Raw genomic sequence first — 20,600 nt, 5'->3', positions numbered from 1 at the left:
GAAAATTGAATATCTGGAAGACTCATGATCACCAAGGGCAGGAGAAGTTTCAAAATAGATAAAACAGATTGACGTGCTTGTGAGATTAGGAAAGCAAAGAGATCAACAATGGATAAGCCCAAAGGAGTGTCCAGAGAGAGATTTCTGACAGCCATTGCTGAAACAGCATTGTTTAGCAATATCATTGCCAGGCATTCACTGAAGCATCAAAATGCACCCTGTGCATTTTCACACAGAGTGGTGGAGTATAGCTAGCCATGTGGCCCTAAGAGAAGTGAATAAAGATGCGTGACCTTGGGTCCCCCCTTCTATGTGGCATATACACTTCAGACACCATTGGTTTAACGTGCTTGAAAGAAGCAGAGGGGTACACCCTTTAGGCTTCCACCTCCTAGAAATATTCCTTCCTCTTCTTGTGAACAGAACAAGCCGATGGCTCATTGGATCATGGATAAAGTATCCTAGCTAGGAGAGAGTGAACAGAGAACGTCAGAGTTAGGAGGAGACTTCAAATATAGAACATAAAACCAGAAGGGATGCAGTTGGAAGGCATTGTGGTTCAATAGAAGGAACTCTGGATTCAAAGAGTGCTGGATAAAAAGATCTGAATTCAAAGCCCAGCTCAGCAATTTCTTTCCTCTATGATCTCAGGCAAGTCATTTCACTTCTCCAGGCCTCAGTTTCCTCATCTGTAAAATGAGAAACTGAGACTGGATGACTGCTGAGCTCCCTTCCACCTCTTGATTCACAATTCTATGGCCTTAGAGAATATTTAACTGATTTAGGCTGTCTGTGTTGATCTATTATTTGACCTCAAAGCCTCCTCTGACAGACCTCCAAGCCAAGCATGATGAAATTGAAAGACCGTTGGCTATAGATTCAGAGACTCTGGGTTTGACTTTCACTTCTGATGCTGACTACCTGTGTGGCCTTGGGCAAGTTACTTCCCCTCCTCCCCAGGCCTCAGTTTACCCATCTATAAACCTAGAGGATTCCATTAGATTGCCAGCAAGGTTCCCTAGGCCTCAGTTTACCTATCTATAAAACAAGAGGATTAGGTTAAATGCAGCAGAAAGGTTGAGATGGATGAAGACTGAAAAAAGACTGAAGGTTCTGGCAATTCAGAGGTCATCACCATCTTCATCATCATTTACATAGTGCCTACTGTGTGCCAGGCACTGTGCTGAGTGCTTTACGAATATCCTCTGATTTGATCACAGGTAACTGGAGAGAGCAGCTTCTTTTGAGTGATGAGCTCAGAAGCTAAATTTCAGACTGTTAGAGGAGTGAGAGCATAAAAAGAGGTAACAGTGGGTGAAGAGAAGGCTTTCAAGGAGTTTGTCTTAGAAAGAGCAGACCTGTTTATCTGTCTGTCTGTCATTCATCCGTCCATCCATCCATCCGTCGATCTGTCTGTCTACATACACACACGTATATCATGAGATCATAGGAGGGTCTAGTGAAATTTGTTTTTTTGTTTTTTTTTTTAACAGAGGAGACTTAGCTATGTTTGAAGTTGGTAGGGAAGGAGCAGGTAGAGGCACCTCGGTGGCATGGTGGATAGAGCTTAGAGGACCTGGAGGCAAGAAGACATGAGCTGGCATCCTGCCTCAGATACACTACCTTTGAGACTCTAACCGAGTCACAACTTCTATCTGCCTCACTTTCTCATCTGTAAAATGGGAATAATAATAGAGTCTACCTTCCAGGCTTCTTGTGATTTTCTCATATATCAGATGACATTAATACTGTAAAGTACTTTATAAAACTTCAGATGCTTGCCATGGTTGGTATATAGGGCGATGTTGACAATTTGAGAGAGAAGGGGCGGGATTAAGGATGCAATCTACTAGGGAAGCTGGGAAGGAGAGGAATCAAAGGTACATGCAGAAGGATGGTCCTTGACTCCTTGACAAGGAGAAGTGCCAGGCTTTGCCAGAGAGAGTGAGAGATGATGTCTGGGAGATGAAGAGGAGAAGAGGGAGTTCCCATTGAGAGCCTCAGGTTTCTCTGTGAAGTAGGGGCAGAGTCCTCAGCTGAGGGGCTGGGGATTGTGTCTGGCTTAATCTCCTCTAGGCTCCAGAGAACATAACCAGGAGGGGCAAGTGGCAATTCGTGAAGTCCAGAGTTTGGCTTGACATGAGGAACACAATTGTACCTAATATTTAGAAAGGAACAAAAGTGGAACAGGCTGGGGAAGTAGTGAATTCTTCCTAACTCAGAGGCTTCCAGAGGAGGCAGGATGCTGGCTTATGAGGAGTGTAACAAAGAAGGATTCTCTTTGAGATGTCTTGGAGTAGATGGTATGTGGGGTCTCCTCCAGCTATGTGATTCTGGATCCTTTCTATAAATGTATGAAAAGGGGTTCTGTTCAATAAGCAGTCAAGTGCCTACTCTAGGCAAGGCACTATGCTAGGCTCTAGGGACACCAAAGTGAAAACCAAACAGCTTCCATGATCCGGGAGCTCACTTCCTATCTGGGGAACATAACAAGGGAGCAAGCAATGGGCTCAGGGCAAAGAATGTTGCAGCTGGATAAGAGGCTGTTTTTCAGTCGTGTCTGACTCTTCATGACCCTATTTGAGGTTTTCGTGGCAAAGATACTGGAGGGGTTTGCCATTTCCTTCTCCAGCTTGTTTTACAGATCAGAAAACGGAGGCAAACAAGGTGAAGTGACTTGCCCAGGGTCGCACAGGTAGTGAGAATCTGAGAACAGATTTGAACTCTGGTCGTCCTGACTCCAGGACCAGTGCTGTATTTACTGAAGCACAACATAGCTGCCCTAAGGATAGGAGGATAACAGAACCTGTGATAAGAGGACCTAGTTTCAAATGCCAACTCTGCCACTGGCTACTTGTGCTACCATGTCTAAATCTCTTCCCTTCTCTAGGCTTTATTTTCCTCTTATGTAAAATGAGATGGTTGGACTCAGTTACATCTAAGGTCCTTTTCAGATCCCAGTCTGATCCCACTGTTTTATCAAGTCATTATAAGACTAGTGCTAAAAGGCAAAGTCTTCCAAGGAGGGGAACAGTTTTAGTTTTGCATTAGAGGGAAAACTTCCCCTCAGAAAACCAGGGATATCTGAAATATTGAAGAAATTCAATAAAACAGCCATTTCATTGTTAATTTAATCAATTATTACATCCTCGTAATTTATTATTATTAGGTACCTAGGTAATACAATGGACCTAGACTTAGGAAGATCCGAGGTCAACTCTGACCTCAGACACTAGCTGCCAAATCTTTGGCAAATCCCTTCACTTCTATTTGCCTCAGTTTTCTCATCTGTAATATGTGGATAATAATAGCACCTACCTCCTAGTGTCATCGTGAGGACCAAAAGAGAATATTTTTTCAAATGCTTTGCAAACCTTAAAGCTCCATATAAATGCTAGTTAATTATTGTTAATAATTTAATACTAATCCTTATTTCTCTTTTTCTCCTGTCCTTCAGACTGACATAGTAATATATAAATTTCTATGTTGTTTCAAGGTTTACAAATGTATTTTTTCACCTCAGCCCTGTGTATAGGGCATATGGATATTATTATCCCCATTTTACAGATCAGGAAACTGAGGCTAAGATAAATTAGGGGACTCATCTGTGGTCACACAGCTAGTCAGCATCACAAACTGAACTGCAGACGGGGGTTATATATACCATATGGTTCTCAGTAAGTGTTTGGATTGATTCAGTGAGTGGCTTGATTTAGATTAGATAAACAGGCTGCCAATGCAAAGACTGGACAGATTTGTGATGAGTTGCCTCTAAACTCCATGGGAGTCTTTGGCTGTTGACTTCCGGATCTATGTCTTGTGGGAGGACTGGCTGAATTTCATCAAGCAAGCTGGGAGGAACTCCACAGTGCCAGGGTCCAAGATTCCCACCACTGTCTTCTCCCACTTTCTACCTTATTATCTCTTCCAGCACCAGCTACAACATCATGACATCTCAACCTGTGCCCTCTGGCACATTCATGATTGTAACCCCGGTGGAATCAGTATCCCCCAGATGGAACAGCCTGGACCTTCCTCTGAGTCAAACGACAACCAGAAGAAAGGGCTTAAGGAGGAGTCCAAAGCTCTTGGGGTAAGAGCTCTTTCAAAAAGGAGTGTGAGAGAAGCCAGCCACATCCCAAGCTTGTAGGTCTACCTTGGGCTTGGAGATCCCTTAGCTGGGTGCCAGTAACACCTGGAAGAATTTGGGGTGAGGGGAGAAGAAACACAGATTTTCCCTGGGGAATCTCTAGCCTGTTCTTTGCAGGCCTAAGGGGCTGAAAATTATGACAGCTTTGCAAGGGTTAGGGTGAAACTGCAGAAAAAGGCCCAAACTTCCTGATTTAGGCCACCAGCAGAGAAAGAAATTGAGGAAAAGTTACACAATCCTTCCTTCCACACTAGCATGCCCTCTGGTTATGTAAGAATGCTTAGTTCTTACAGACCTTCCTGCTGCTATCATCAGGAAACATGACTGGAAACCTCACTGGACTAGAAAACAGAGGGGAGGTGCATGTCACCTCTGTGGCTTTTCTCAGGCCAGGAATAGGAATGCACAATTGCTTCTTCCTCTGGGATAGTAGATGAACAAGGGAGAGGTCAAGCCACCGTTGGCTCCCAGGAGCTGTAACCTTGGATGTACATGGCCCCCAGAGCTGAGCCCAAGAGCCCAGACGTGGTCTGACCAAGGCTGAGTACCACAGAAACATAACTTGCCCAGGCTCCCTTAAGGCAGTGTCTAGGAATAAGGCAATGGAAGGAGAAGTGGGCTGGAACCAGCTCGGATGGCCTGTGGGAGCCACTTGTATTTTCAGGGTGAACATTTACACCTGGGGTATTAGCAAACACCACTGGTAGAGACTGGTTCTTTTTGTGATGTTGATTATCTAAATTTAGGAAAGTGATGGAGAAAATGTTAATAAAGTCAGTTAAACTTCAAAGTGTCTTTTGCATACATTTTTTTTTAACTGAAGAGTTGGTTAAACATTTATTAGCACATCTGTGGATATCAGACTTGTTCTCTGCCTTGGTCAGACCAAATCTAGAGTTTTGTGGTCGGTCCAGAGTGACACTCTGTTGGAAGGACATTGTTAAGCTGGACCCTAGAAACAGTTGAAGGAAACGGTCATGTAGATATCCCTTGAGAATAGAAAACTTAGTGAAGCTGTAACAGCCATGGGCAAGTATCTAAAAGGAGATGAAAGGAGGTTAGACATATTGGGCTTGGCCTCAGAGAGCATAACTAGGAGTTTGAGGAGATGCAGCAAAGGGGATGATTTATCATAATTGTTTGGGAGTCATTGGCCTTGCTTGAAGGCAGAATGGAGTGCTGGGGGAGATCTGTAGACAAAGATTGGATGACCACTTGTCACTGAAGTGTCACGAGGAATCTGTTTTCACTGAGGCGTGGATTGCACCAGATGGACACTGAGGTCCTTTCCTACCCTGAGATCTGTGGGACTTGGCTGTTTGTGTTCCATCCACCCAAGAAAGGTATTTGGGCAAACTGGAGGTCATGGCTGCAGAAGGCAGCTGCTTTCAGGCAGCGGGTGCACCGGGGGCTTTGTACGAGGGCAGTTGTATCTGGGGAATGAGCATGGGGGCTGTTACCAGAGCAGAACGGAATTGTGGCTTCTGGAGAGGTTGCTCAGAAGCTATATGATACCTCGGATCCCCTGTTTCAGTCTAACTCTGCCCAGGATAGGGCTTGTGAACCTTCTTTTTTTTTTTTTTGTCATGAACCCCTTGGGTAGTCTGGTGAAGCCTGTGGACCCTTTCTCAGAATCCTGTTTTTAGATTCATAACATAAAATATATAGAATTACAAAGGAAAAAAACTGTATTGAAATATAATTTAAATAATATTTAAAAAAAAACCAAACAAACTCATGGACCCCAGGTTAAAAGCCCCAGATCTGGTCATTGTGGACACTTATTGGGGTTTGCAGGGCCAGGTTATCCCTCTCCCTTAGGAACAGGAATGAATCTGTCCTAAAAAAGTTCCCATTTCTTTTTCTTGCTGTTCAGACCGTCCAGATCTTGACTGGCCTGATGATTTTGGGTGTGGGCATCATTTTGGCATGCGCGCATGATTCATCCTACTTCAGTCCTTCCTGTTCCAAAATCGTGAAGTCTGGCTACCCATTTGTAGGTGGGGTGTCGGTAAGTAGAGGCCCCTCCACGATTTCATCTGGGTGACTCAGGCAGGAGGAGGGCAAGGTATAAAGGTACCTTTCTCTCTGTCCAACTGCTTTCCCAACAGGTAGAAGGCCTGTGGTCAGGAGGGGCTGGGAAATTTATTCTCATCCTCTGCACTACTAACCGGAAGTGGGGGGGTGGCGTTCTTTATCCTATGGCTTTGGGGGGATAGGACAGAGGCTGGGGGTGGGGGACACCTGGCAGAAGGCAAACAAGGAAGCTAATTTATAGAATACTTTTTACTAAATTGTATTTTATTTTCAGGTCTAAATTCTCTCTTTCCCTCCACTCTCTCCCCCACTCATTAAGAAGCTGGATTTTATTTTTAAAAGTGCTCAAGTTGAGAGCAGAGCCATGAGGGTTCTAGGAAATCTGCCCGTTTTTGACACCAAGTTTTCCTAATCCATCAGCTCCTTTCTGCATTCCAACACTCAAGTCTGTCCATGTATTTCCCTTTGTGGTTGAGTTGTTTCAGATGTGTTTGACTCTCTGTGACCTCTCTTGGGATTTCCTCGGCAAAAATATTTGAGCAGTTTGCCATTTCCTCCTCCAGTTCATTTTACAGATGAGGAAACTGAGGTAGGCAACGTTAAGTGACTTGCCCAGGGTCACACAGCTAGTAAGTTTCTGAGCCCAAATTCCAACTCAAGAAGATGAGTTTTCTTGATTCTCAGCCCAGTGGTCTATCCACTATACTACTCCCTACCCATTGTCCCTGCCAATAAAGCCTTCATCACTGCCCTTTATCTTACCTCTGGACTCCAATAACCTCTCTCTGATGGCCTGGGCTATACCAAGCACTAGAATGTGAATGATTATTTCTGCCATTTTATCCAGGCTGCTCTACCATCACTCACTGTCCAGTGGCTTCCTACTGCCCCCTTAATGAATAAGTCCCAGGGCTTCCTGCCAGGTTTCATTTCTTGTTCTCACTAAACCACATTCAGTTCAGTGTATATTCATGACGCACTGCCTGTATGTGGGTCCAGGGCTAGATGCTAGAAATGGGAAGATAACGATAAAGGACATTCTTAGTTCTCCTGGAGCTTTAGGGGTCCCTGAGGGGTGTGGCACCCATACAAATCAGTGTGACCCAAGTCACAGGAGTAGAGGGGGCCAGAGGAGAGGGTCTGTGGGTAACCCTTTCCTGCCATGGGAATCAGGGAGGACATCAGGGAGCTGGGCCTTGAAGGCAGGAGGGGGAGGACATTCCAGCCGTGGGAGAGAGGAAAGATCAGCCCAAGACAGGGCAACAACAGATAATTCTCCTTGGCTAGAATAGGGAGTGAGCAGAGGAGAGTGTCACTGAATCTGAGACTAGAGCTGGGCGGATCATAGCTGTGTCACCGAGGCTGACAGTCCTAATCTGACAGATTAGGAAACTGAGGCTCAAAGCAGTTAAGATTTACTCCAAATAAAGCTGGTGGTAACTGAGAGTGCTAGGATTCAAACCCAGGTCCTTTGCTTCTAAACTCAGCACTCTTTCAATTGAACCATATTGCTTCACAGGGAGGTGAACTAGGCTGGAAAGTAGGTTGTTACCAGATTGTGGAATATCTTAGAAGTGCTAGGCCTCGGAGTATATACAGAGCAAGGATTATTAACCTAAGAGGCCTAGGAATTTATTTTCTAATTATCTTGATAATTGCATTTCACAAATTGGGTTTCTTTATAATCCTTCCACGCATCTGAAAACCATGATTCTGGGCTGGGCTCCATCAACTTCATGAGACATTGCCCAAGGTGCTCATGTTGCAGAAAGGTCAAGAAGGCCTGGCCTGGGAGTGATAGGGAGCCATTCAAAGTCGGTGAGCTAAAGAGTAACTCTGGTCAGCCCTGTGCCCTAAGAAGAGGTTTTGGCTATTGTGGGAAGGAGGTTTTGGTGAGGCTTGAGACCAGAGTTAGGACAGCTAGTTGGGAGTCCATGGTCTGAGTAAGGGTTGATGAGGGTCCAAGCTCCCCTCTTCATTCTGGCCCATTGTTTTCCTGGGACTCCCTGGCCTTGGCCAGGTGCTTCCTGCACCAAATGAGCTGCTCCCTACAGTGTTCAGCATCTTCTGCCCATTGTTTGCTACTCACCCCACCCTTCCCCATGGCTTCACTTTCTTAAATCAACTTCAAAGCCCTTCTCTCCCCTTTCAGAAGGTGCTGGTTTTCTAACCCCTGAACACAGTAAAAGCCTTCTGGTCACTAGGATGGTGGATAGCTGTGGCTGGAGCTTTCTCCTTTCTCTCCTGTTGGAGTGCAAGTATGACCCAGCCCAAGCCTAACCTCAGAGTATGTCCTTTGCCTGGCCCAGGGCCCTAGGGGTCAGCCCTTAGCCAATGGAGAAACACCTGCTGGCTAAGTGGACCCTGTGGCCTGGGGTTGTGTCTCCCTGTGGCCCTAGGATTGACCCTTGTGCATTCTCCTTTACAGTTTATCATTTCTGGATCATTGTCTATAGCATCAGAAAAGAAGAAAACGAAATCTTTGGTGAGTATCATAAATATCTGAGGACATGGCAAGCTAGAGAGCTGGCTGCCTCGTCCCATCGGCAAGACAAGTCAGCCAGACATGGTGCAGTGCGTGGAGCCCTGGAAGCTAGCTCAGTTCCTGATTGAATGACTATGACCATGCCCCTGCTCCTTCTCAGTACTAGCTTCTTCATCTATGAAATGAGAGGCTTGAACTCAATGATCCCTAAGATTGCCCTCACCTTTAGAACTTAGCACATAGAGGGGCAGTCATTTGCTGAAGGTGACACAGGAATCCATTGGAAGAACCCGGGATAGAACCTGGGGGTGCTAGGAACCCAGTTAGTCCTCTTTCTTCATGCTGCATTACCCTACATGGAACACCTTGGACCCTTAATATTGTTGTCTTCTGGGGCAAGGCCTAAGAGCCACCATGTAGCTAAAAACAAAAAAACCTACCCCCATTCCTTAACCTCCTTAAAACAAGGTCTTTTCAGGGGGATCTGTGAGTAAAGAGAGCATAGTACTTGTAGTCAAAATAACCTGGATTATTCTCTCTCCTTTTTTTTAAGGAAGGGGCTGCTGGGAAAGGAGTGGGTAGGAACTAAGTAATGACTAGTGGGGGAGGTAGAAGCAAGGGGTGCAAGTTAGTTGAAGAGAAGAATTGTCTCGATGAAAGAAATTTTTTAAAAATTTTTTTGATTAATTCATTTTTATTTTTCAACAATCACTTCCATAAGCTTTTGAGTTTTAAATTTTTCTCCCCCTCCCTCTCCCCCTCCCTCCCCAAGAGGGATATATCCCAATCTGATATAGGCTCTACACATACAATCCTATTAAACATATTTTCACATTAGTCATGCTGTAAGGAAGAATTAGAACCAATAGGAGGAACCACAAGAAAGAAGAAACAAAATAAAACAGAGGGGAAAAAGAGCAAATAGTATGTTTCAATCTGCATTCAGATTCCATAGTTCATTCTCTGGATGTGGATAGCATTTTCCATCATGAGACTTTTGGAGATGTCTTAGATCTTTGGATTGCTAAGAAGAGCTAAGTCTATCAAAGTTAGTCATCACACAATGTGGCTGTTACTCTGTACAGTGTTTTCCTGGTTCTGCTCACTTCACTCAGCATCAGTCCATACAAGTCTTTCCAGGATTTTCTGAAGTCTTACTCATCATTTCTTCTAGCACAATAATATTCCATTACATTCATATACCACAACTTGTTCAGCCATTCTGCAATTGATGGGCATCCTCTCAATTTCCAATTCTTTGCCACCATGAAAAGAGCTGCTATGAATATTTTTATACGTGTGGGTCCTTTTCCCATTTTTACGATCTCTTTGGGCTACAGCTTTAGAAGTGGTATTGTTGGGTTAAAGGGTACGCACATTTTTGTAGCCCTTTGGGCATAGTTCCAAATTGGTTGGATCAGTTCACAACTCCACCAACTATGCATTAGTGTTCCAACTTTCCTACATCTTCTCCAACATTTACTCATTTTCCTGTTTTGTCATGTTGGCCAATCTGATAGGTGGGGTACCTCAGAATTATTTTGGTTTGCATTTCTCTAATCAATAGTGATTTAGAGTATATTTTTCATATGACTACAGACAGCTTTAATTTCTTTCTCTGAAAACTGCCTGATCATATCCTTTGACCATTTATCAACTGGGGAATAATTTGTATTCTTATAAATTTGACCTAGTTCTCTACATATTTTAGAAATGCGACCTTTATCAGAGACATTGGTTGTAAAAATTCTTTCCCAGTTTTCTGCTTCCCTCCTAATCTTGGTTGCATTGGCTTTGTGAAAAAACTTTTCAATTTAATGTAATCAAAATTATCCATTTTGCATTTCATAATATTCTCTGTCTCTTGGTTGGTCATAAACTCTTCTATTCTCCATAAATCTAACAGGTAGACTACTCTTTGTTCTCCCACTTTGCTTATAGTATCAGCCTTTATATTCAAATTGTGTACCCATTTTAAATTTATTTTGGTATGGCATGTAAGGTGTTGGTCTATGCCTAGTTTCTGCCATATTCTTTTCCAGTTTTCCCAGCAGTTTTTTTCAAAGAGTGGGTTCTTATCCCAGAAGCTGGGGTCTTTGGGTTTTATCAAATAGTAGATTACTATAGTCATTACTACTGTGTCTTGCATACTTAACCTGTTCCACTGATCCACCACTCCATTTCTTTTTTCTTTTTTTCTTTTTTTTGGCAATTGTAGTTAAGTGACTTGCCTAGGGTTACACAGCGAGTAAGTGTCAAGTGTTTAGAATGAGGCTGGATTTGAACTCAGGTCCTCCTGACTTCAGGGTCAGTGCTCTATCCACTGCGCCACCAAGCTGCCCCCACCACTCTATTTCTTAGCCAGTACCAAGCAGTTTTGATGGTGGCTGCTTTATAATAAAATTTAAGATATGGAACAGCTAGGCCACCTTCCCAAACAATTCTTTCCATGGGTCTCCTTGATATTCTGGACCTTTTGTTATTCCAAATGAATCTTGTTATTATTTTTTCTAGCTCTATAAAATAATTTTTGGTAGTTTGATTAGTATGGCACTGAATAAGTAAATTAACTTAAGTAAAATTGTCATTTTTATTCTATTAGCTTCGCCTACCCATGAGCAACTGATGTTTTTCCAATTATTTAGTTCTGACTTTGTGTGAAAAGTGTTTTGTAATTGTGTTCATATAATTCCCGGGTTTGTTTCAGCAGGTAGATTCCTAAACATTTCATAATGTATACCGTAACTTTAAATGGAATATCTCTTTCTCTCTTTTGCCATTGGGCTTTATTGGTAACATGTAGAAAAGCCAATGATTTATATGAGTTGAAAGACAATTTCTTAACAAAGCTGTTCAAAAGTGAAATGGACTACCTTGGGAAGTAGAGAGTTCCCTGTCATTGGAGATAGTAACAGTGCAGGATAATTAACTGCTTCTCATATATGTTGGAGAGAAAATTACTATGTAGGCAGGGCTCAGATTAGGGAATCTCTGAGGACCTGTGCTTCTGGGAGATTCCTGGGGCCTCATCTGTGTAGCTGGTCCTGCTCTGAGAAAAGATAGGCCACCCAGAGCAGATACCTCAAATTCAGGGCCCTTATGGCCCACACAACTTGAAAAAGATTAAAATGTAATTGGGAAAGGTTTAACAAGATAACTAGAAATAATGATAGAAGGAAGGGCAGATTGGGGGGAGGGGGTTATCAGAAGATAACTAGAAATACAATACAACACAGATAATGTTAATTTATGGTTTTCAAAGTCAGTCTGTTTCTATGTGAATTTGACACCACTGACCCAGAGGAGATGGGAGGCATACTAGGGCCATTGTAGACTTTAGAAGAGGAGGAAGAGGAGGAGGAGGAGGAGGAGGAAGAGGGAGAGACAGAGACAGAGAGAGACAGACAGAGACAGAGAGAGACAGACAGAGACAGAGACAGAGAGAGAGAGAGACAGAAACAGAAACAGAGGGACAGAGAGAGAGAGAGAGACAGAAACAGAGACAGAGACACACAGAGAGACAGAGGGACAGAGAGAGAGAGACAGAGAGAGAGTCAGAGAGAATTAAAGGGAAGAGACTTCAAGAGGGCACTCTCTCTGTCTCTCTGTCTCTCTGTTTCTCTCTGTCTCTGTCTCTGTTTCTCTCTCTGTCTCTCTGTATCTCCTCTGTCTCTCTCTGTCTCTGTCTGTCTCTATCTCTCCATCTCTCTGTCTCTGTTTGTCTCTGTCTCTGTCTCCCTCTCTCTCTTTCTGTCTCTGTCTGTCTCTGTCTGTCTGCCCCTCTCTCTCTCTCTCTCTCTCTCTCTCTCTCTCTCTCTCTCTCTCTCTCTCTCTCTCTCTCTGTCTCAGAGGTAGTGTTTGAAAGAACATGGTACTTAGATCCAGAGGCCCCAAGATTGCTTCTGCGCTCTGTCCACTGACAGCCACATTTGTCACAGAGCAGGTCACTTTCCCTTCTCTCTCCTCTTTAAGGTGAGGCTGGGACTTGAGGACTCTGAAGGTCTTTTCCAGCTCCAAGCTCAGGATCTCCCTTACTCCCTGCTCTCCTCCCAGGGGCCCACACGGTTCCTGGCCTCCATGCAGGTATATCAGGTATATCGGGGCTTTCTCTTTCAGACCCGCTTCAGCCTGGCTGCAAACGTGATCTGTGCCATCGAGGCCACGGCTGGGCTCATCTTGCTCTCTGTTGTCCTACCAGAGGTGAAGGAAGATTTAGCTCAGTGTGTTCACCAAGTCCTCAACACACAACAGCAGGACCAAGAAAGACAGGAAGATGTTGTTACCCCTGGTTACCATCCTTACTATCCTGCTCCCAGTCCCTGGGCATGCCAGGTGGCTGGCTCTGCTCTCACTGTAAGCATTTTTATACCCAGTGTTAGTTTTCAGTGATTCCTTTTCCATTTCTGGAATTCTTGTTGGTGCCAGAAGATGTCACCCGTGTTGGGCAGACTCTTGGTCTGGTGGGCTTTGGGGAAAGTTCAAAGGTTCCCAAAGAGGGAAGAGAGAGAATGCTGGAGTTGTGAAATCTAATACTAAAAAAAGCCCTTTTGTGGAGAGGGTAACATGGTAGAGGAGTTGGGCAGACCTCTGATAATCTGCATGCTAGGCACTGTGCTGGGGCTGAGGAGCCAGGTCCTGATGGAATGTAGAAAGGTGAGTGAAGGGGGCAAAGGGGAAGAAGGAGAGGGGACAAGGGAGGACAGAGAAAAAGTGGGGGTGGGGAGAGTCACTGAAGTCCTCAGTGTTCTCAGAAATTCTCCAACACAGTAAGTTGCTGTTCTGGCCAGGCAAATCCCATATTTTTACACAACAAAACTATGGGTCAGTAAATCTTAAAGACACACTACCTCAGTTTACCCAGTGCTTTCCAGTCTTCATCTCACTTCAATCTCCTAAAAACACATGAGACAGATACCATTGCTTCCATCTAACAGGTGGTATAGTGGATAGAGTCCTGGGCCTGTAGTCAGGAAGACTCATATTCCTGAGTTCAAATCTGGCTTCAGATACATACTAGCTGTATGACCCTGGGGGAGTCACTTCACCATGTTTGCCTCAGTTTCTTCATACGTAAAAATGAAAAGAAGGAAATGACAAACCACTCCAGCATCTTTGCCAAGAAAGCCCCAGATGCGGTCATGAAGTCTGCCATGACTGCAAAAGGACTGAACAGCAATGAAAGATAAGGAAACCAAAGCTCAGCAAATTAATCCACTTGCCCACAGGCCATGAGCTATCATAGATTGGATGGAGGACTTGAACCTGGGGCTAGCCCAGGCCAAGTCTAAGAGCTCTCAGTTATCTGGCACTGCCACTAGTCACCTGAGTTGTGTGATAAAGGGGACGTAGACTGCTTGCCTTTTGTTGTTCCGTCTTTTCAATTGTGTCCGACTTTGTGACCCCATTTGGGGTTTTCTTGGCTACGATAATGGAGTGGTTTGTCATTTCCTTCTCCAGGTCATTTTTACATATGAGGCCACTGAGGCAAACAGGGTGAAGTGATTTGCTCAGGGTCACATGGTTGGTCAGTGTCTGAGGCCAAATTTGAATTAATGAAGATAAGTCTTCCTGATTATAGGCCCAGGACTCTACCCACTGCACCACCTGACTGCCCAATACAGTGACTCGATAAGGAAAAAATAAGACCAAGAAAAACGAAAAGATGAGGGAGAGTCAGAGAGCCCCCAGTCCCATCGTTTGTTTTACTTGGATTCTACAGGATGAGGAACAAGATGGGGCTGATGCAACCTTCTTCATGCCATATCGAGTGTGCAAAGGTCCACCCAGCACACCTGCAGGCTTGGCTCCCTCAGCCCTCGGAAGGACTCCCCCTGCTCCCCAGAGAGCACTTCACTTCCTCTGGTGCCAGCTCTGAAGCTGTCCCAAGGGGCACAAAGCCAATGCCCCATTACACACCCCTTCAGTTTGCCAGGGAATTTCTAGGTTGAGAGCCCCCTGATTCCTCAGATAGACCGAGCCATTTGAAAGCTGAGTTGGGAACATCCATACGAGCTATTTCTTCCTTGTAACATCCCTCAAGTCACTGCCCAACTTATATTCACTCTCCTATGTTGGGTCCCTGGAAGAGGGCTGCTACTCAGATTCCAGCAGTAACCCCATGGGTAGTTAATTCTGCTAATGTGCCTTATGGAGGGCCCCTGGTGGGCTTCCTGCTAACTGCCAACCAGGAGGTTCAAGGACATCCATCAAAGGCATTTCTCTAAGTAACACAGCAAGGACAGTAGTTCCACAATATCTCCTTCCTTAGTGCAGGACACATTCTCCCAAAAAGACAGTGGGAAAAACCTTAGTGTCCAATGTTACCCAGGCCCATACGTGCATAGATGTGTGAGGGGCCTGGAAGAGCTTTCTTCCTTGGCAGCTTTTCTCAAATCTACCTGGACAGTGGGATGGAGCAGGGAGTGAAGGATCCCCTCTGCTCCTCCCTGACCCTCCAGTCAGGGACCCACATGCGGCCAGCCTCCAGCTTGCAAAGCCTTTAACGGAGTGGATAGGCAGCTCCGTGGCACCTGATGCTAGATGCCACCACTATTGATGGGGGTGACAGGGGAAGAGTTAGGGAAAAATCTCCTCCTCCGCTGGTTAGGAGCCTCACTACACAGCTATCCAAAGCCTGGACAGCCTTAACCTCCCCCAAGACTTAGCTGTTTAAATTTCCCTTTGATATGGCTAATTGGTTTTCTCTATAGTAGAGATATTCCTTCCTCGCCTCAGCCAGAAAAGAGTTTACAGGTCAAAAAGGGGTCAGGATTCAGATGCAACTTGTGCAGGTAGTTTAATATTTCATTAACACCTGGGAACTGGGGAAAGGAATCCTAATTCTCTCCTATATGTTCTTTTATTGATTTGCCAGTATAGACAAAGTGAAGAAACCATTTGGGCCCCAAAGTCAACTGATTCCATGGGAAATGGTCAGCATATCATGCCTGTCTCTAAGGGGACCTACAATTCCAAGTCTGTCCATATGGGCAGGGAATACCATGATGTATAACCCAAGGCCTTGCCTGTATGTCAGGCTGATGGGAAAGGAGCAGAGGACAAGGGGGCATGGCCAGTCCTCATGCTCTCTGCTTTGAGGACTAGTTAGCAGCCCCCGGTGCCTCTGCTTTGCTTCCTGGAAGCCCATGATCCCTGGGTGGAAGAGGAAGTTGCTCTCTCTGTTAGAATTCCCTGTGACTTCTGTCCCCAAGGCTGTTGTCCAAGGGGACCCACAAGCCATCTTGTCTCAGGACAGGCCCAGGTCCCAAACCATCCTTTCTGTTCACAGGGGACTCTGTCTGTGATGTTGATCTTCACTGGTTTGGAGTTAAGTGTTGCCGTGTTTGCTGCTATCTTCAGTTGGAGGAGACTGTCAGTAGACTCTAATGGGGTGAGCACTTTACCCACCCCAGCCAGGCAGGGCTTCCCTGGAGAGGCCAAGTGATTTCTGTTTCTGGGGCCAGATGGTAGGTGGTGGTGAGGGGGCATAGGATGGGCCCCTGTTGAAGCTGCAGCTAAAGTGAAAATGTCCTTCCCGAGACAGAGTCCAGTGATTGGGTCAGGAGTCCTGGAGGGCTGGTGGCAAGGATGATACGTCTGACTGCATTCCCTTTGGCTTTTTCCAGAGAGTCCTCTTCCTACCACATGGTCACCATATCAATTCCAGCTTAAGGACAGCTCTTCATGACCCTGCCTATGAAGAACTGGGGGCATCTACTTAGAAGATGATGTGGGTTTCCTTCTGAGGGTTTTGCAGGTCACCATCACATAAGAGAGCCAATACCCAAGAGAACTGTGATTCAAGGTCCTGTAAACTTTCAATTTGGATGGAGAGGCAAAACATGTTTTCCTTTAATGTAAATTTCTTTTTTCCGCATGGATTGTCAACTTCCCAAGTTCATCCTTGGCCTCAGCGTCATGGAGGGTTTCCAAGAAAGAATATCTCTGTTGAGCACTTCCCCTCCACCCTGGACTCCCCTGCTGTTATCATATGAGCTGTGGATATCCAGATCGGGTGAATGCAGCTACCACTTCTGGTGAAACAGAGCCATATTATTTCCTTCTTATGTTTGCCTTTTGCTGCTCACAGGCTTGGGCTAGAGAGCTGAGGGCCCAGTCTCTTGCTAAGTCTCCACATTCACTTTGCCTGTCTATATACAAAGGACATGAAGCTTCAGGTTAAATCAGGGGAATGCTGCTGTGATTTGCTTACTAATAAAATTTTCAACTATAAGACTTGTTTTCTCCATTGCTTCTCAATTTTATTTTAAAGGAATAGGAAGCTCCAGGGGCAGATATGATAGGAGAGGCTTGGAAACCAGGTTTAGAAAAACCAAGGGCCAGGGCTTATCTATGGAAGAGAAAGAGGCACTTCCTTTCTGACTTCAAAATAAGGAAGAGGAGGGATCTAAGTTTAACATTTGCACCTCTACCCAAGGGAAAAGTTCACAAAGGGGTCCTTCATTCTCTTCTCTATTAGCCCTCCCTCATTCCTCTTCCTGTCTATAATCTGAATACATCCCTCTGTGCACATGGACATTGGAAGACGGGTCCCAACTGTTCTAAGAGTGGCTGTTCCTCTGAAGGCTGATATTGATGGCTTCCTTCTGGTCTTGGCCCTCTCATCTCACTCCTCTGCGTTGGGAAGGGTTTGAACCTGGCAAAGTGATGTCAGGGTTGGATTGGACCTTGTTTCCTCTGAAAAATTCTGCCCTGAGAGGCAACTCTGCTACTGTACTTAAGCTTGGTGCCCTCATAGGTTCCCAAAGTTTCTCCATAGATGCAGACAAAAAAGAGAGGAAGAAGTCAGCAGGAAAATATCAGGAGGGCAGGTAAAGTAGGGAAAGATGACTGGGGAAGAGAGAGAACTGAAGGGGATGGTAGGAAGTGTCAGAGAGAGGTGACAAATCACCTCTGCTCTGCAAACACTGACCAGGCCCCTTCTCTGTAATGCTGTTGTGCTCTGTGGGTGCTCAGAATGAAAAACATGCAAGTGAAACAGTCCCCATCCTCATGGGAATTATATTCCACCAGGGGATATAGCAAATGGTAATTCAAAGAGAGAGAGAGAGACAGACAGACAGACAGACAGACAGAGACAGATAGGCAGGCAGGCAGGCAGACAGAGAGAGAAAAGAGAGAGAGAGAGGCAGAGAGAGGCAGAGAGAGGCATTGGGAAAGGAGGGAAGAGAGAACAGGGAGAGAGGAGAGAGGAAAAGAGAGGGAGAGAGGAAGAGGAGGAAAGAGAGCAAGGGAAATAGGGAGATGGAGAGAAAAGGAAGGAGAGAGATAGAGACAGAGAGAGACAGACAAGGACAAAGAGATAGAGACTATAATAGAGAACTAATAAATGGGAATTCAGAAAAGGCTTCCTGAGGAAGCCCCGTGGGAGCTGAGCCTTGACAAAAGCTATGGATTCTAAGAAATGGGAGTGGGGATGGAGTGCACTCTGGGTACAGGAAATAGTCCATTCAAAGACACAAAGAGGGGATGGAATGTTGATTTTAGGAAATACCTGGTCACTCAGTTTGGCTGCACCTCAGAGTACATTAAGGGGAATATGAAAAATCAGCCTGAAAAAAAAAACCCATTCAGGGCCCAAGTCATAGATCACAGCCTCTGGGTTAATCCTAGCCTGTGATGGAAAAGACCATGGAGTCTTGTTGGAGAACAGACCAAGAAGGAATCTCAGGCTGCTTATTCTACTTCTGAGAGGGAATGTAAGCATGGTGTGAGCTATAATTGCTGCTTTCAGGGTGCATACAGTCAGTTAACCAGTATTTATTTTTTTTAAATTTATCATTAAAACCTTATTAAAACATTAAACTTATCATATTAAAATTAGCAACCACAGAAAGATCGGAGACTCCTTGAGAGCAAGTAAACGCTCAAGTAAAAGGAAGTACAGAATTTAAAGCCATATAGGACTTACAAAACCATCTAGTCCTGGTTGTCATTGTATAAAATTGAGAACAGGATCATGAGTCACTGACAAACAATTTTTGATGATGCTAGTTGGTGCTACAATTATGATAATGATAAGTGATGTGTTTCATATTTTTTCAATTAATTAATTAATATTTAATTTTCAACATTCACTTCCATAAGATTTTGAGTTCCAAATTTTCCCCCCTTTTCTCCCCTCCCCCACCCCAAGATGGCCTGCATTCTGAATGCCCCTTTTCCTAATCTGCCCTCCTTTCTATTACCCCCCATCCCTTTCCCCTTCTATTTTCCTACAGGGTAGGGTAGATTTCTATACCCCATTGCCTATATATATTATTTCCCAGTTGCATGTAAAAAACAATTTTTTTTTACATTTATTTTAAAACTTTGGGTTCCAAATTCTCTCCCTTCCTCCCTCCCCACCCATCTTCATTGAGAAGGCAAGCAACTTGACACAGGTTACATATGTGTGGTCATGCAAAACACTTCTATAAAAGTCATGTTGTGAAAAACTAACTCTATTTCCCTTCATCCTATCCCATTCCCCATTTATTCTCTCATTTGGCCCTGTGCCTTCTCAAAAGTGTTTGTTTCTGATTACCCCAACTCTAATCTACTCTCCTCTCTATCAACCCCCCTCTTTTATCCCCTTCCCTCCTATTTTTCTGTAGGGTAATATAGATTTCCATACCCAATTGAGTTTGTATATTATTCCCTCCTTAAGACAAACTCAATGAGAGTAAGATTCACTCATTCCCTCTTACCTTCCCCCACTTCCCCTCCACTGTAAAAGTATGAATTGTTTCTTTCTGGCTGTTTTCAATATTGTTTCCTTTACCTGGGAAATCTGGAATTTGGCTGTTTTCCTTTAAGGATCTCTTTGAGGAGTTGATTGGTAGCTTCTTTCAATTTTTATTTTACCCTCTGGTTCTAGAATATCAGGGCAGTTTTCCTTGATACTATCTTGAAAGATCGTGTCTAGGCTCTTTTTTCCATCACAGCTTTCAGATAGTCCAATAACTTTTTTTAAATTTTCTCTCCTGGATCTATTTTCCAGCTGAGTTGTTTTTTCAATGAGATATTTCACATTGTTTTTTATTTTTTCATTCTTTTGGATTTGTTTTACAGTGTCTTGATTTCTCATAAAGTCACTAGGTTCCAATTGCTCCATTCTAAGTCATTTATTTATTTATCTGTTTGTTAATTTATTTATGTATTTATTTATTATTTATTTATTTATTTTTTACTGAGGCAATTGGGGTTAAGTGACTTGCCCAGAGTCACACAGCTAATAAATGTTATTGTCTGACGCCGGATTTGAACTCAGGTACTCCTGACTTCAGGGCTGGTACGCTATCCACTGCTCCACCTAGCTGCCCCCTGCTCCATTCTAATTTTTAAGGAAGTATTTTCCTCAGTAAGCTTTTGTACTTCCTTTTCCATTTGGCCAATTTTGCTTTTTAACACATAATTCTCCTCATTGGTTTTTTGGACCTCTTTTGCCATTTGGGTTAGGCTATTTTTTAAGGTGTCATTTTCTTCAGTATTTTTTTGGGTCTCCTTTAGCAAGATGTTGACTTGTTTTTCATGATTTTCTTGCATCACTCTCATTTCTCTTCCCAGTTTTTCCTCTTCTCCTCTTACTTGTTTCTCAAACTCCCTTTTGAGCTCTTCCATGGACTGAGACTGATTCATATTTTTCTTGGAGATTTTGGGTGTAGGAGCTTTGACTTTGTTGTCTTCTTCAGGTTGTATGTTTAGATCTTTGTTACCAAAGAAAGATTCTATGGTCTGACTTTTTTTGGACCTTTGTTTATTCATAATCCCAGCCACTTACTTGAGTTTTAACTCTTTGTTAAGGTAGGGGTCTGCTTCCATTGTGGAGAATGCACTTTCCCAAACTTTCGAGTTTTGTGCAGCTGTTTTCAGAGATACTTCCAGGAACCTGTAAATTTTCAGTCCTTTCAACTTGGTACAATTAAG

At 44.1% G+C, this 20,600-nt stretch overlaps 1 protein-coding gene across 1 annotated transcript; it reads left to right on the top strand.

Moving 5' to 3' along the window:
- Positions 1 to 3,934: 3,934 nt before the first annotated feature.
- On the top strand, positions 3,935 to 16,905 carry LOC110200716 (membrane-spanning 4-domains subfamily A member 6A-like). The gene is given in 7 exon segments (XM_020976129.2): positions 3,935 to 3,993; positions 3,996 to 4,093; positions 6,027 to 6,161; positions 8,616 to 8,672; positions 12,789 to 13,025; positions 15,961 to 16,062; positions 16,298 to 16,905. Coding segments are annotated over 7 exon segments (771 nt in total). The 5' UTR covers positions 3,935 to 3,947; the 3' UTR covers positions 16,394 to 16,905.
- Positions 16,906 to 20,600: the final 3,695 nt, after the last annotated feature.

Source organism: Phascolarctos cinereus, unplaced genomic scaffold (assembly GCF_003287225.1).
Source record: "Phascolarctos cinereus isolate Bilbo 61053 unplaced genomic scaffold, phaCin_HiC Scaffold_9;HRSCAF=440, whole genome shotgun sequence".
Lineage (NCBI taxonomy): Eukaryota > Metazoa > Chordata > Mammalia > Diprotodontia > Phascolarctidae > Phascolarctos > Phascolarctos cinereus.
The sequence above is the reverse complement of the archived record's forward strand: the minus strand, read 5'-3'. Positions and strand labels throughout refer to the sequence as shown.